Source organism: Buteo buteo, chromosome 21, assembly GCF_964188355.1.
Source record: "Buteo buteo chromosome 21, bButBut1.hap1.1, whole genome shotgun sequence".
NCBI lineage: Eukaryota > Metazoa > Chordata > Aves > Accipitriformes > Accipitridae > Buteo > Buteo buteo.
The window spans coordinates 15,359,668-15,372,900 of NC_134191.1; the positions used below are offsets into that span (position 1 = coordinate 15,359,668).

Below are 13,233 nucleotides of genomic sequence, written 5' to 3' on the forward strand. Positions count from 1 at the left end.
CTACATATCTACTGGAATATAAACTATCTGAAAGTTATGATAATAGTCTTTTAAATGCTTAGTGTGAACAGTTAAGGAACTGTAAAATGTAGGTCTGCAAACCTGGTGTTATTGCTAAGTTGTTAAAGCTTATCATAACAGATAACGCTACCCCCCATTGCAGAGTTAAACTCAGGGTTTAGTGAAAGGTCAGGGATTTAACTAAAACTGGGAAGAGACATACTTCTTTTTTGTCTTGTACTTCCCTTTCTCTTGCCAAGAAGTAGTTTTTATTTGTAAAGTCCTACAGTGAAGTTCTGAAGAGCAGCTTAAGTAGATTGATTTTTTTCACCCAATTAAACAATCCCACATTCTAAGCAGTGAAATGGGATTAGCAGCTATAGAAACCTCTGCTTAGCACAGCAGCTAGTGTGAAATACCGATGTTTCAACAAGGCGGCACTATTTCTGAAAGACATGTTAGTTCTGCATCTCATTCTCAGGTACTGGTATGTCTCATTCACCACATACTTTGATTGCTCACTCTAGAACTAGGTTTTCCTTTCACAGTGCTGTCCAAAGGCATGCTTGCAATTTTTGAATAGTTGGAGCTTAAGCTTTTGGAGCACTATCTGTCAGCAGTCACAGTTGTCTTAGAAGTCTTACATAGTACACAGAGACCCACAGCATGCCTGTTCTTTCTAAAAATACTGCAGATGTCAGTCCATATTTTAGAACAAAAAAAGTTCATCAACACACTTGACATTAGTAGTATTTATTCCTTCATTATCAAGTAAGCATAGATTTATTTTTTTTTCTAGTTATACATGCATCTTTATCATGGAAGTTACATAATTCAAAAGTCTGCTTTTCCCCAGAAAAATCTACAAACCTTATAAAATACAAATTTAACCATAATGTAGTTATGACCCATTGCTTTTTACACGGTGTTTATCATATAATAAACTAATGAAGCCCGTGAAGATGTGTATCGGTACCCACGTTAATGGTTGTGCTGGTATAGCCTCTGTACATGTGAATTCTGATCACTATCGCAACCACAGCTCTGCATAGTGCTACACATTGTCCTGTGGCTACAACGTGTGCACTATAAAGAGCCAGTTACAATGGTAAGGATTTTCTTCTTCTAATGTTCAGTCTTTGATTGTTGCAAAAATAAGATATCAGCGTTCCCAAGTACAATAACTTCCTCTGAGGTTATCTAGCTAATACAATTAAAATTAAGAAAATTGAGATACACTTCAACAACAGAGGGATAGCTGCATGTTAAAACTTTGTTTAATGGAAGGGAACGCATCCTGTCACCAATAATGGTACTTCCTGGAAGTCAGTATTATGAAAAATGCAGGAGGTTTTTGCAACAGTACAAATCCCACCCAGAAAGTTACTATAACTTAGCTTTTATTTAATCTACAAAATGCTGACTGGCATAATATGTTTACTATCCATGTTTTCCAAGATTAAGACACAACAATCAATGTTGACGTAAGTATGCCATTGGAGGTTTTTAATACAGCTATTCAGGGAAAATGTGTAAGTCAGTCTCAAACATTGCAAAAATCACTTACACTTCACTAGAACCGGACCAATCCAGAACAGCATTGTAAGAATTTGACCACTTCACTCTATTATAAAAATGACCTGAAAGATTGTACAAAATCCTTGGCTTGCAATATAAACTTCATTAGGAATACAAGTGCATTCACAATGACACACCGACTTACTCTTGTCATGACAACCTGGATACCACTGTGGCAGGAAAAAAACCCACAACTCAACTTACTGCTTGGTTAAAAAGAAAAGCCTTGGAGGCTAATTGACTTGCAAGAAATTTTGTAAAATAGAGCAACAGAAAGAATATAAAATATTAGCTCTTGCTATTAGACTCTACTAAATTCACTAAGCAGAGGCAGGTTGTATTTCTCTATGTGACTTATTTCCGAAATAACAAGAGACTATATCGTAACATAGTTTTCTCCATTGGCTTCTCCTAAATTCTGTGCCACTAGTTCATCAGAATTTACCTTAAACATACGCATAGTCAAATTTGCTTCTTTATATCAACATACATAAATTATATCTTCATAAATAGCTTCAGCTGTTTCAGGATTTTCAGCTCTGGGTTTACATATGGATGAAATAAAGATGAAATCTGACAGCACTGTAGAGGGGGAATGCTCCTTAACTCTTAAATATTACTTTACTGTTAGAGAGTAAGTTGTCTTGATACAATTTCAAACGTAAACAGATTAAGGAAGTAATAGACTACCAAATGCAGATTAGTTTACACTACCTGCTCGTAACCAGTTATATATGGCTAAGTTGTATATGACTCTTCACTTGTCCTCTGATTTAAACTTGGAGAAATCTATTAGTGGCCATAGAGGAGTGCTAGGTATTACCTATAATGCAATAAAATGCATACCCATAAGCACACTTTATATATTTTGATATTCATGCCATTACATACATAAAGAAGACTTGCTTGGTCTGCAGTGTGTAAATCTACATAGTGTAAAAAACTTAATATCCCCTTACCTAAGGGAAAAAAATGTGGCAGTAACTATGAGGCTGCAATCAACAACATAAAAAGTTAGTCCTAAACAGTGCTGATTCAGTACCTATGCAAAGTCACTTTAAAATCATGTACTTGAAAGAATATTTTCAGGAGTGTCTGAAATAATAGTAGATGCACATGAAGCAAACTATAGCTTCAGCTGGAAGTGCTTGAAAGATCAATCTGTAAGTAAAAGGCAATAGGAAATATTAAACAGGAGAAATGAATTACAGGAGAGGAAACCAACCAGTAATTTACTTACAATAATAAAAAGCTCAGGTGGTGAAAAACTACCGCAGTTCTTCCCAAGAGAACATGAGCTGTTTATATTAGAAGTCATACTCTCTAAGAAAATACTAAGCACTCTAATACCTTTTAATGAACAAAAATATTTTCCGATGAAGTAGTTCTAAACCTCACAGGAAAAAAGGTACCAAATAGTTTTTTATTTTGGGGAGGAGGGCATGGATAAAACCTCAGCAGCTGTTTTTTGCCTTGAGGTAGTTCTAATTACAAAGCCATGTGCTCCTCCCCTTAAGCAAAACTTAGTAATTCTCACCCCACTGCTACTTCACTGCACCATTACCATTTAACTTCCTCATCTCTTCTGACCTGCCATTTGCTCTTGCAGCTTTCATCACTCTCCCAAATGCTTTTATATCTTTTTGCTCACTTTACACCAGTGAAAATCTCCTAGATAAGCACACACTCCCTTTTCATTCATGCATATCAATCTGTTTTCTTTTAACCGCTCTCTTCAGTCATTTCCCCCTTTTTTAAGGCTTAAGATGAGAATCATCCAACACAAATGAAATGCACTTCACTCCTGTGCTGTCTGTTCTATAAAAACTACATGTAATGGCATAGATGGAAAGCCTGAAAATCAAATGGAATAATTCCAATCACATATTCCTAAATCTGAAAAATCCTGTATGACAGTAAATTCATCTGCCAACTTTATTCTCCTGCTTTTGTCCTCATCTTTGCAGATTTATGTCTAAAACAGTAATGGTAGGTTTCAAGAAAAAAATACAGTAATTCAATTTTCTGACATTTCTTCAGTAAGGCTAATGCAAAACAGGCTACACATGAGAAATGCTTTTTTATGAGATTGCTAATCTATTATCTGTTTTCCGTATGGAACTAGGGCTATTGCAGCTAAACTGGTTAACATGTTAATCAGTCCTACTCTGACAAGCTGGGGGACTAGATTCTAGAAACTGGAGACTGCTGATTTCATATTCTTCCTGTGCTGTTTCAAAACTACTTCGTATTCAGCATGTACTTGAGGAAGATACAGTAAGACATAGTAACGTTGAGCTATGCTGTCATATTATTTGATAGAAAACAGAAATATCAGTAAGTAAAAAAAAAAAACCAACCCCAACCCCAAAAAAATGAAAGAGAAAGAAACATGAACTGGAACGATTTGCAGAGACAAACTGACTGCCATGCACTATCTGTATGCCTAGATTTAGGCACAAAAAGGGAAAAAATTGGATTTGCTGCCTCTGTCCATTTTTGTTGTCAAGAATAAAAACAGCCTCTTGAGAGCTGAGAATAGAAGACTGTATATGAAATAAAAATGCCACTCCTCTTTAGAAAAAAGCCTCGGATTTGTGTGGTCCACCTGACAGTGTGCTAGCCAAATTTGGCCACAGGGCAATGCCACTTGGCCTGACTGGGCAACAGCAAAAGCAGGTATTTCTGCAAGTGACTGGCTGGCTACTCTGGGGATGAATATGTACTGGAACAGGAGTTGCTAACTAAATTGGGAAGAGAACGTGGAGGGTCTCTGCTGCTCTGCCTCCCCCTCCACCTCCTCTTTTAAGGCAGGGGTAAAGTGACCCCTTCCGAGGCTGCTCAAGCCCTTCCCTAGACTGTGGTGCCAGTAACATCTGCTCCAAGAGCTGCTCTAGCTCCTGCTGCCATAGCGGCCCCAGTGCAGCAGACTCTGTTAGTCCTGCCCAGGCGCTGCAAGGGCAGGCACTGCTCCCCCTTCTCTCCTGTGACAGAAGCCAGATGCAGTGAACTTCTGCATGGAAATTCCCATCTCCGGCATAAAGGGCAGGAGGAGAGTGCCGCTTTTAGCCAACACTGGGCCACTCCAGTGCATGAGGAGAGCTAAGGATACCGATGCCTCCATGCACCTACAGCCATCTAGCAGAGAGGTCCTGAGATTCCTCACTTACTTCATCAGCACTGAGCAACTCCAGCTATGAAGGACTGGGCCATCATCAGCTGACAGGGAGATACTCTGGAAATTGCTTCCATTCCTGAACACCGGAAATGCCCTGCAATGAACTGTAAAACACTCGTAACTGTTACACTACAACTTGGAGTATAATTATATTCTTCTCTTTCTACATTTCCTGTTACTTTCATGCCACTATTAGAGAGTTCTGTTCCACTGGATTTTAGTATTTATAGTAATTAGTGCAAAAATAAATATTTATCTTCAAACAAGTTTTCTCTTCTGGATCAAAAGGTGAATGCACATTTAGTACTATACAAAATAAATATTACACAGTGTATGGAACACGGAATTCAGATTACAAGCTGTAAACAGACACTGCTTTGAAAAATGCTTTATGGGATTGACTGTAGAATGTAGATTAGCATAGTCTTTTACTTCAGAGCTAGTAAATTCTGTTTGCAAGATCAATTTCCATAAAGAGACTTAAAGAGCCTCAACTCATTTTCAGTAAATGTAGTGTACTGGTGGCAAGGCATTTACATATTCAGAAGATTTTTCAAATGATAGACTTCAAGATGTTCCTGCAATTCTAAGCATGTTTTATAAGTGAACTCAAAGGCTTACAGCTTTTAATTGTATGTACTGGGGAAAAAACAAGAACATGGCACTTGTGCTACAAGAATATATACATTATTCTTATCATTTGATAAGGAATGCTTTATACATTCCTCAGCAAAGTGCAACTGCGTCTCATCAGCTCTTACCTAGATCTCAACAGGAGAAAAAAAATACTGTCAAAGAAGTCTTTCAGCATTATATTCACCAAAAAAATCAAGACAGTATCATACAGTGCAATATGAAATAAAAAGTAAGATCTTTCTGTCCAGAACTATTGCACATCTCACTGATGTTAATAAGGATTTTTCTTTCTAAATCTAAGAACAGTTATGTGCAACAAATTAGATAAAGCTTAGCACTGTCTTATTTGGACATCCACTTTTGTTTCCAGCAAGGTGTTCTCCATACTGCAGTGTAAAGAAAAAATTTCAGCATACTGCTGAAGTCCAATGAGAGTTTAAGTTTTGCTTCAAGAGCAGTCAATTGCACGGAGAGGTAAGTGGGGAAAAAAAACCCCACAGTTTTTTCTGTACTGCAGAGAAGCCTTGAGAAAACATAATTTTATAATAAACATGGTAGCATCACCATGCTTCATCTGGCATACAGAAGAGAAATTATACTGACATGAAAATGGAAATCACTTACTTACTTAACTGAGAAAGAAAAACCAAGGCATAACAGGGTCTACATATTGTGAAGTATTTTTATATAATACAACAGACCCTCCACCTACATTTCACTTCTTGTAGAACTTGTGCCATTTCACCAGATATACCCATGATTCCAATTTTAATAAAGTAGGCAACCTTAGGCTTCAGATTCTCTTTTCTTCTTTCCATCTTCTCCTAAATCACTGTCTTCCGACTGACTACTGCTAAGCACTACAAATTGTCCTTCTCCGCTGCTCTGATTCGATCTGCTGGAAGCAGCTATCAACCGGCTTTGCTCCTCTAAGTCCTAATTTGAGAAGGGGGGGATCAGAAAAAGAGTGTTAACTTTAAAGCCATCTACAATTGAAACAGGATACCATTATTGTGATTTCTAAACTATCTTTTAATACTATTGATGGACGGCTTTCTGTACAGAGGGAATTAAAAGACTGAATAGGAAACCAAAACATGTACATTTCATTAGTTGGCATTATTAGAACAGCTAACACATTAATGCATCTGTACCTATAGCCCACAAAATGCAGCCGGTCAGAACAAGTATCTTTGTCTACAGCCCCTTCCTCACAGTGTAACTGAACCCTCGTCAGCAAATGAAATTATTTTGGGCCTGTGGAAGGTGCTCCTTCAAGCACTGCTCTTAAATATTCCTATAAAGACATTTTGTGGCTTATCTCCTCGGAAGAGCTCTTTTAAAAAACTACTATAGAAAATTATACAAAATCTGCACAGGAAATAGTCCTATTAATTAACTCCATAATGTTCTATGAACTTGTACTAAAGAATATGGTAGTGGAGCTTGGAATACAAAACTGCAAAAGAAAGTAAGTAGAAAAAAAAAAAAGAATATTAGGAAATAATGATGAAATGTACCTTTTCAATTTGTTTTTGTTTATTCAGTTCTTTTTGTTGTTTCTCTTTGACTCTATCTATTTCTTTCTGCTTTTCTGATGCTTTTCGATCCTAAAGGGCAAAAATGTAAATAAAGTAAGTAACAACAGCCTGAGATGTTTGATACACTACTGATTTATAGGAGTTTGCTCAAAACTGTTATACCACGGTTTTGATTATTCTTCTTCTAAAGGACTGGTATGTTTGTTAAAGGTAGCAAGCTGAATCCTATCATCTTGAATATTGTTCCACAGTAGACATTGGTCAGTCTTTTTATCTTGGGTTTAAATTCTAGAAAACAAATCCCTTCCTTAAAATACACCACAACAGCATTACTGCATCTGTAAGCATCTTGTAGAATACATTCTATTGCACATATTAAATATACTCTCTCCCTTCCATTCACAAGTATCCCTTGCCCCCAAAAGATTCTTACCAGTTCTGCATGAAAAGCTATCTGTTTTGCCAGTCCAACAGAGTCACAAATCTAAACACAAAAGAGATTGGAAATAATCAAAAAGACTCTAATAAAAATGCCTTTAAAATTAAGCCAGATTCCCAAATTAGATATAATAGCATATTAAAGCACTTGCAGGTACTTAAGACTGTCAGGTTTAACTGTTTTTTGGTACATAAACAAAATACTCTCCCACAGAAATCCCTTAGACAGCTTGAATGCATCTAATGTCTTAGAATCCACATCAGGCTCGAAACTGATACAAGTATAACCATCACCAATACCTTTTCCCCTTCATTATTTGATTCAAATATATAGCAGACGGAAGTTTGGCGGCTCTCAACTCTCCCTCCTGAAGTTCTAAGCACAAATCCAAAAAGACGCTTATTCTCCTGGTGCGTAGCATACAAGACTACATTGGGCAAAGGAAACTGCCAAAAGGATCAAATATGGAGATATTAAAACTGGTTCCAAATATTTTCTATATGAGGTTTCAATATACTGCACATTAATTACTTCAATATCATAAATGCACAAGCACATCAGAAGTTACGACCTGACCAAACATGTAAATACGCAACACAAACAGTAGGTCAGAAGGCAAGGACTAAATTATTCAAAAGATAGGAAAACCTCTAAAAAACACATTCCATGTAAGAAAAGGGGACCACATTTGCAATGCAATGCAGTCATCTTTCTAAATGTGAATATACTCCTTTTCTTTTTTATTTTCTTTAAAGAGACATAATTCATGCAAATTACATTTGTGACTAAGATTTCAATACTTGGTGCCAGGTGAAGGCACTACTCCAAAGCCTTTACTACAATTAGTTCAGCTCTCCTGAATTATCTAAGCAAGAAAAAAAAAAAGAAAAAACCTACCCCCAAATGAACAAACTACATATCCTCATTATTTTGTTACAATAAAACTATTTTGCATTCTTATTCCTAAAAGAGGGTGGACTTAGAGATTTCAAATGTATCTTTTTAAATGTAAGTTTTTAAATTCTGAAAGCCCCTACTACAGCTGTTATAATCTGATAGGATGAGTTTTTCCTAACCTGAAATGTACACGTTTAGAATATAGGACATGCACTCAGTTGATCTCTCTCACCTGTAAAAGCTTACAGCTTTGCGGCAGGTTTGAACTTAATGCCACAAAGGTAAAGAAAAAAAGCTCTACTTGAAATATCAGGATATTTTCACATGCTTAGGATTTCCTTTTAAGGAAATGAAAGTAATTTAGAGTTCCCCAAAAACTGGATGTTTTTAAAAGAACACCCAAAGAAATTAAATGACAGACCATAAATTGTGCGTAAAGAAAAAGAGGGAGAGGGAGGAACAGTTTTGAAATATGAAAAATAAAGACTGCTATTACTGAAAAATTAAGATGGCCTTATTTGATATCCTAAGAAGAATTCCACTTATTTCTTTCAAGTGCATTTTTTATAAAGAATTAGGAAAAAACACCCAAACCCAGAAACTGTGCAACACACTCAATGCAATTATGCATTAAAACCAATTATGCATTAAAAAACAAAAAAACAAACCAAAACAAAAACACCCCAAACACCAAGCAAACCCTTTTGGACTTCAGAACTAATTAGACTCCAACCTTATTGTTACCTCTCTACTAACAATATAAATGTTTATAATTCAACACATTGTTAAAAATAAAATACTCTGTTTTCCTAAGATTTTACCCTGTCAAATCAGGGGAGAGAAAGTTTCAAAAGCCTCTTTGACCTACTGAAATCGCTTCCCTTAAATCTGATTTGCTAGTGTTTTTCTGTCTATTTTTAAATGTATGCATTAGTCTCCTAATTTCAGTGGAAATTTTTCTGGAAATCTCATGCTGTCAGTGATTTTTGCTAACATCTAGTAGTATTAAAGTAGAAGAATTACATTGTTGGGTATTTATCTTATAATGTAAAGTTACTTACTCGTAGTCTTGTAACTTGTGTCTGTGGATCAATTAACCTAAAAATTTGTTTTTAAAAACAAACCAGAAAGTAAATTTTACCAAAGTGAAAGAAGATCATTCTGTAAATAAACATCAGTACAAGTCAGGAAGCAAACTTACTTTAAACAGTCACAAGTCACTACTAAATGCGATTCTGTCATCCTGAAAACGTTATGGATGGCACGAGCTGCTAGTATTTGACGCATCGTTTCATAAACAACATCTGGACTTTCATCAGACTTCACCTCCATAGAGCCAAGAAATCTTACAATAAATAACTGATGAAGAATTGAATCTAAGACAAAGAAAAGTATTGAAAAAAGTGAACTCCCTTTGGGTCTTCCATTCAAAACCAAAGATGGACTGCAGTCAGGAAAACTCCAAACTTCTGCTAGCTTGGAAAGAGATTGCTCACACTTAGGAATTAGACGTACAATTACTAAACAGCAAGTCACACATCTTTTCATTTGGTTTAATGAATACAAAAGATGCAAGGAATTATTTTTAAAACAGACTTTCAGACAGTAGCCTGATTTAACTCAACTTGTCTAATACATTGCTAATGTAACTAAGCATTCTAAAACAGGTGTTAAATTAGAAGGAGACGCTACAGATGAAAAGAGAAAAATAATTTTCAAATTATATTTTTTATTTTGTATTGAAATAAAATTTTTGTTTTACCTTCTGTTTCAGATTTTGAGCCTCCAGATTCACCAAAAGGATTTGTGCGTCTATTAAAAAATGAAAACATTAAACCAGGAGTCAGATTACAAGAACCACTAATGAATAATGTAGTAGTCTCATGCTGCATCAAATAAGAACATGTAATGATTTCACAGACGTGCAATCTGGAGGAATAATATATGATAAATTGTAAGGATAAGCAATTTAATCAGGACATAAATAGACATAAATTTCTATATTCGAGGGCTCAAATTATGGGAAAAATACCAGATATTATTGTCCTATTGCTGCCATAGAGAGTTTTGCTCACATGGGGGTTTTTTATATCTGAATTAAGCCCAAGTCAAAACCTTGTTAATATTTGAAAAGGTACAGTTTCAGGGGATGAAATTTCACAGAACAGCTTCAGGAAGTACAACCAAAAGCTAGTTCTTTCAGAACTCCATAGGAGCACCACACTTCTCATAACTGTCTCAAGTTGTTGAATTACTTACTGAAGAGAAGTCACTGGTTTTGTTTCAAATGCAGCTTTCTGAAAACATCACGGGAGTTTTACTCCTAGAGGGTCAAGAGAAATGTGGCTATTTCTGGCTCTCAAAGACAGAATTGCTATCGGTTACAATGAAAAGTGAAAATACTCTAGGCTTCCAAGTCTACATTTTTCAAAAGCAGTAAAGCAATGCTGAAAAGAGTATGGGAAATGGGGAAATTTTATTTAAAACTTCTGAAGAGGAAAAAACCCTTTCTTCTTTGGTTAACTGGTAGCTGAAAAACAATTGTCAAGGGTTCAATAACTTCAAATTGGGTTTTATAGGGGAGTAATGAAGGTGTCACCTTTCATTAGCTAGTGTTCTAAAAGTAAATTTCAGAACCAAGAGAAAAAAATGTCAGTCTCTTGTTCAGTTACATGTCATACCAACTACCAGTTTTATCAGTGAAATCTTATTAACTGAGCAATGTCTAGTTTAAAGTAATAAAATTGTTCTAAATTGAACTCTGAAGTCAAGATGGCATTGCTACAATTTTTATATAACATGGACTCAATCAAGAGTCATCCCATTAAATGTTGACCTGTGTAAATAAATACTAAAGGGAGATTCTTTTTATTTGCATCTTTTATTGCTCAGACTTTTCTTGTCATTTGAGATTAGACTGGAACAGTAAATGCAAAATCTCACAGGATCTCTCAAAAGGCAAAAGTAAAATTTAAATATATGTCATCAGCATCAGAAACCAAGTCTTTTTTTTTTTTTTTTTATATTAATTAATACTTCTAAGGTTGCATGTTGCCTATCTGTACAAACACTGTGGTTCTTTATTGACAGTGATGGTTAATTGAAATACTGAACACAAATCTATATAATTTCTACTATGAAAAAAATGACTTTCTAGAATGGAATTATAACTGATGACATGAATTTAGCTGAAGTATTAGCCTTTCCACTTCCTGGAATACAGCTCAAGTCTACTTTAAATCAATGTATTCTTAAGGATCTAGCTAGTCAACTGATTATCCTGCTATACCAAACAACAAAAAGAAAACTGTCAAAAAAAAGAAAAAAAAGAGCTGAATATATATAATTTTAAATCTTATGTATCTGTGAGGTGCAACTGAAAATTCAAGTATTTTTCTAGAGGGCAGGGGGATACAACAGATTATTGTGACTAGAGTCACGTAAATTAGTTGTCAGCTTTTTAGCTTGCTTTGTTGTTGTTAAGAGGAGCTGGATCTGCAAATATATTTTCTTAATTTTATAATATTCTCTTCTGAAGAATATTATATATTCTTCAGAATTCTTATGAATTCTGTACATATAGTTCCAGAAATGCAGTGCAGATTTACAGGTTTCTATTATTATTTTTGAGTGGGAAGTTTACAAAAAAACAAGTAGGAGAAAAAGGTTTTATATTTTGGGAAAAGTCTAAAGCTTTAGACAATTTTAACTTGTCTGTATTCTAGATTACTCTAGAAGCCTAGATCATTTTCACTCACCTTTCAGGTTAAGAAGAATGTCATCGTATGCCATCATCACCTGGAGGCAGGGCTACCAAATTTCTCTTGAGTTTCCAAGAGGAAATAACCCAAGCTGCTGGGTGAGCAAGCAATAGGAAAGGAAAATACTTTGTGAAACCAAAAGATTAAAATAAATCAATAAATAAAAGCATTAGCTGTTAAAGCAAGAAAAGCTACTGCTAAATAGAAAACTACGCCTTGAATCTAGTGCATGTAATTAAGCCAATTTTTTACAAATTTAAATTTAACAATTTAAAAAATTGTTTTGCTTCGCTGGCCACTGCAAATTTTGTGACATGAGTCAGGGTAAAGGCAATGTGTGTTTTGGAGCTGCAGCCTAAACATGGTTTTCTTGTTCGTTAGTTAGTTTGTTTGTTTGTTTTAAAATTAGTAACATTAACTTTAGGAATTTTTTTCCTTCTCTCTACATTTCCTACCTGCCTGATTGCCCTGAAGATTTTGCTTGACCAGGCAGATCTTCACTAACTGGAGATATGATGTCAAATTGTATAGGAGTGTCAGGGGCAACAAGTGAATCTAAGGAAAGTGCCGATAAAGCTGCTGATTCAGATCCCAATGACCCTGTGCTGCTAGTACGAGCTGCAGGAGGACGAGATTGCCTAAAACAAAACAAAAAACCAAAATGAAGATATCTTAGTTTCAGGTTGGTTGATAATAAATTAAACCATATGGGAGACCAATACAATATTCCAAAACTTGGATGTAAACCAAAACAAAAACTAAAAACCTGAAGAAGATCAGGGTATAGTAAACAAAACCAGAGTCTGCATTCCGAGTCAAATTTAAGTCAGTTAAAGTTACTACTTGCATTAATAATTGCATCAGACTGTACTATATTTCATATGTGATTATATGTTAACGTTAAAACAATCTGAGGTCTGCTTCCAGGAGTTGGACACATTAAGAAAAAAAATCTCATTATGCATTACTACAACAAACCAGACATATGATGGAACCAACAAAACCGTCTAGTCAGCTGGAAATCCAGATTACTTGTAACAGTGGATGCTAAACAATGTTAAAAAGGTGAGTCCAAGAAACTTTCCTCTAGCCTATCAAAGATTTCATTCTGAACATAGAAGGTTTCGTTGGTTTTTTTTGTTGTTGTTTGTTTGTGGGTTTTTTTCCCTGGAACTTTGTCCAGGATTCTCTTTATAGATGTGC

The 13,233-nt window shown here is 35.3% G+C and overlaps 1 protein-coding gene across 1 annotated transcript in view; it reads right to left on the reverse strand.

Moving 5' to 3' along the window:
* Positions 1-737: 737 nt before the first annotated feature.
* APPL1 (adaptor protein, phosphotyrosine interacting with PH domain and leucine zipper 1) overlaps positions 738-13,233 on the reverse strand; it is a 32,327-nt gene continuing 19,831 nt past the window's right edge. Inside the window, exons 15-22 of the mRNA XM_075053316.1 lie at positions 12,486-12,668; positions 10,032-10,081; positions 9,471-9,645; positions 9,331-9,367; positions 7,672-7,818; positions 7,367-7,417; positions 6,913-7,002; positions 738-6,328 (exon numbers count right to left, since the gene is read on the reverse strand). Of these exons, the coding sequence (XP_074909417.1) occupies positions 6,179-6,328; positions 6,913-7,002; positions 7,367-7,417; positions 7,672-7,818; positions 9,331-9,367; positions 9,471-9,645; positions 10,032-10,081; positions 12,486-12,668 (883 nt within the window). The 3' untranslated portion in view covers positions 738-6,178. The remainder of the gene's footprint in view (positions 6,329-6,912; positions 7,003-7,366; positions 7,418-7,671; positions 7,819-9,330; positions 9,368-9,470; positions 9,646-10,031; positions 10,082-12,485; positions 12,669-13,233) is intronic.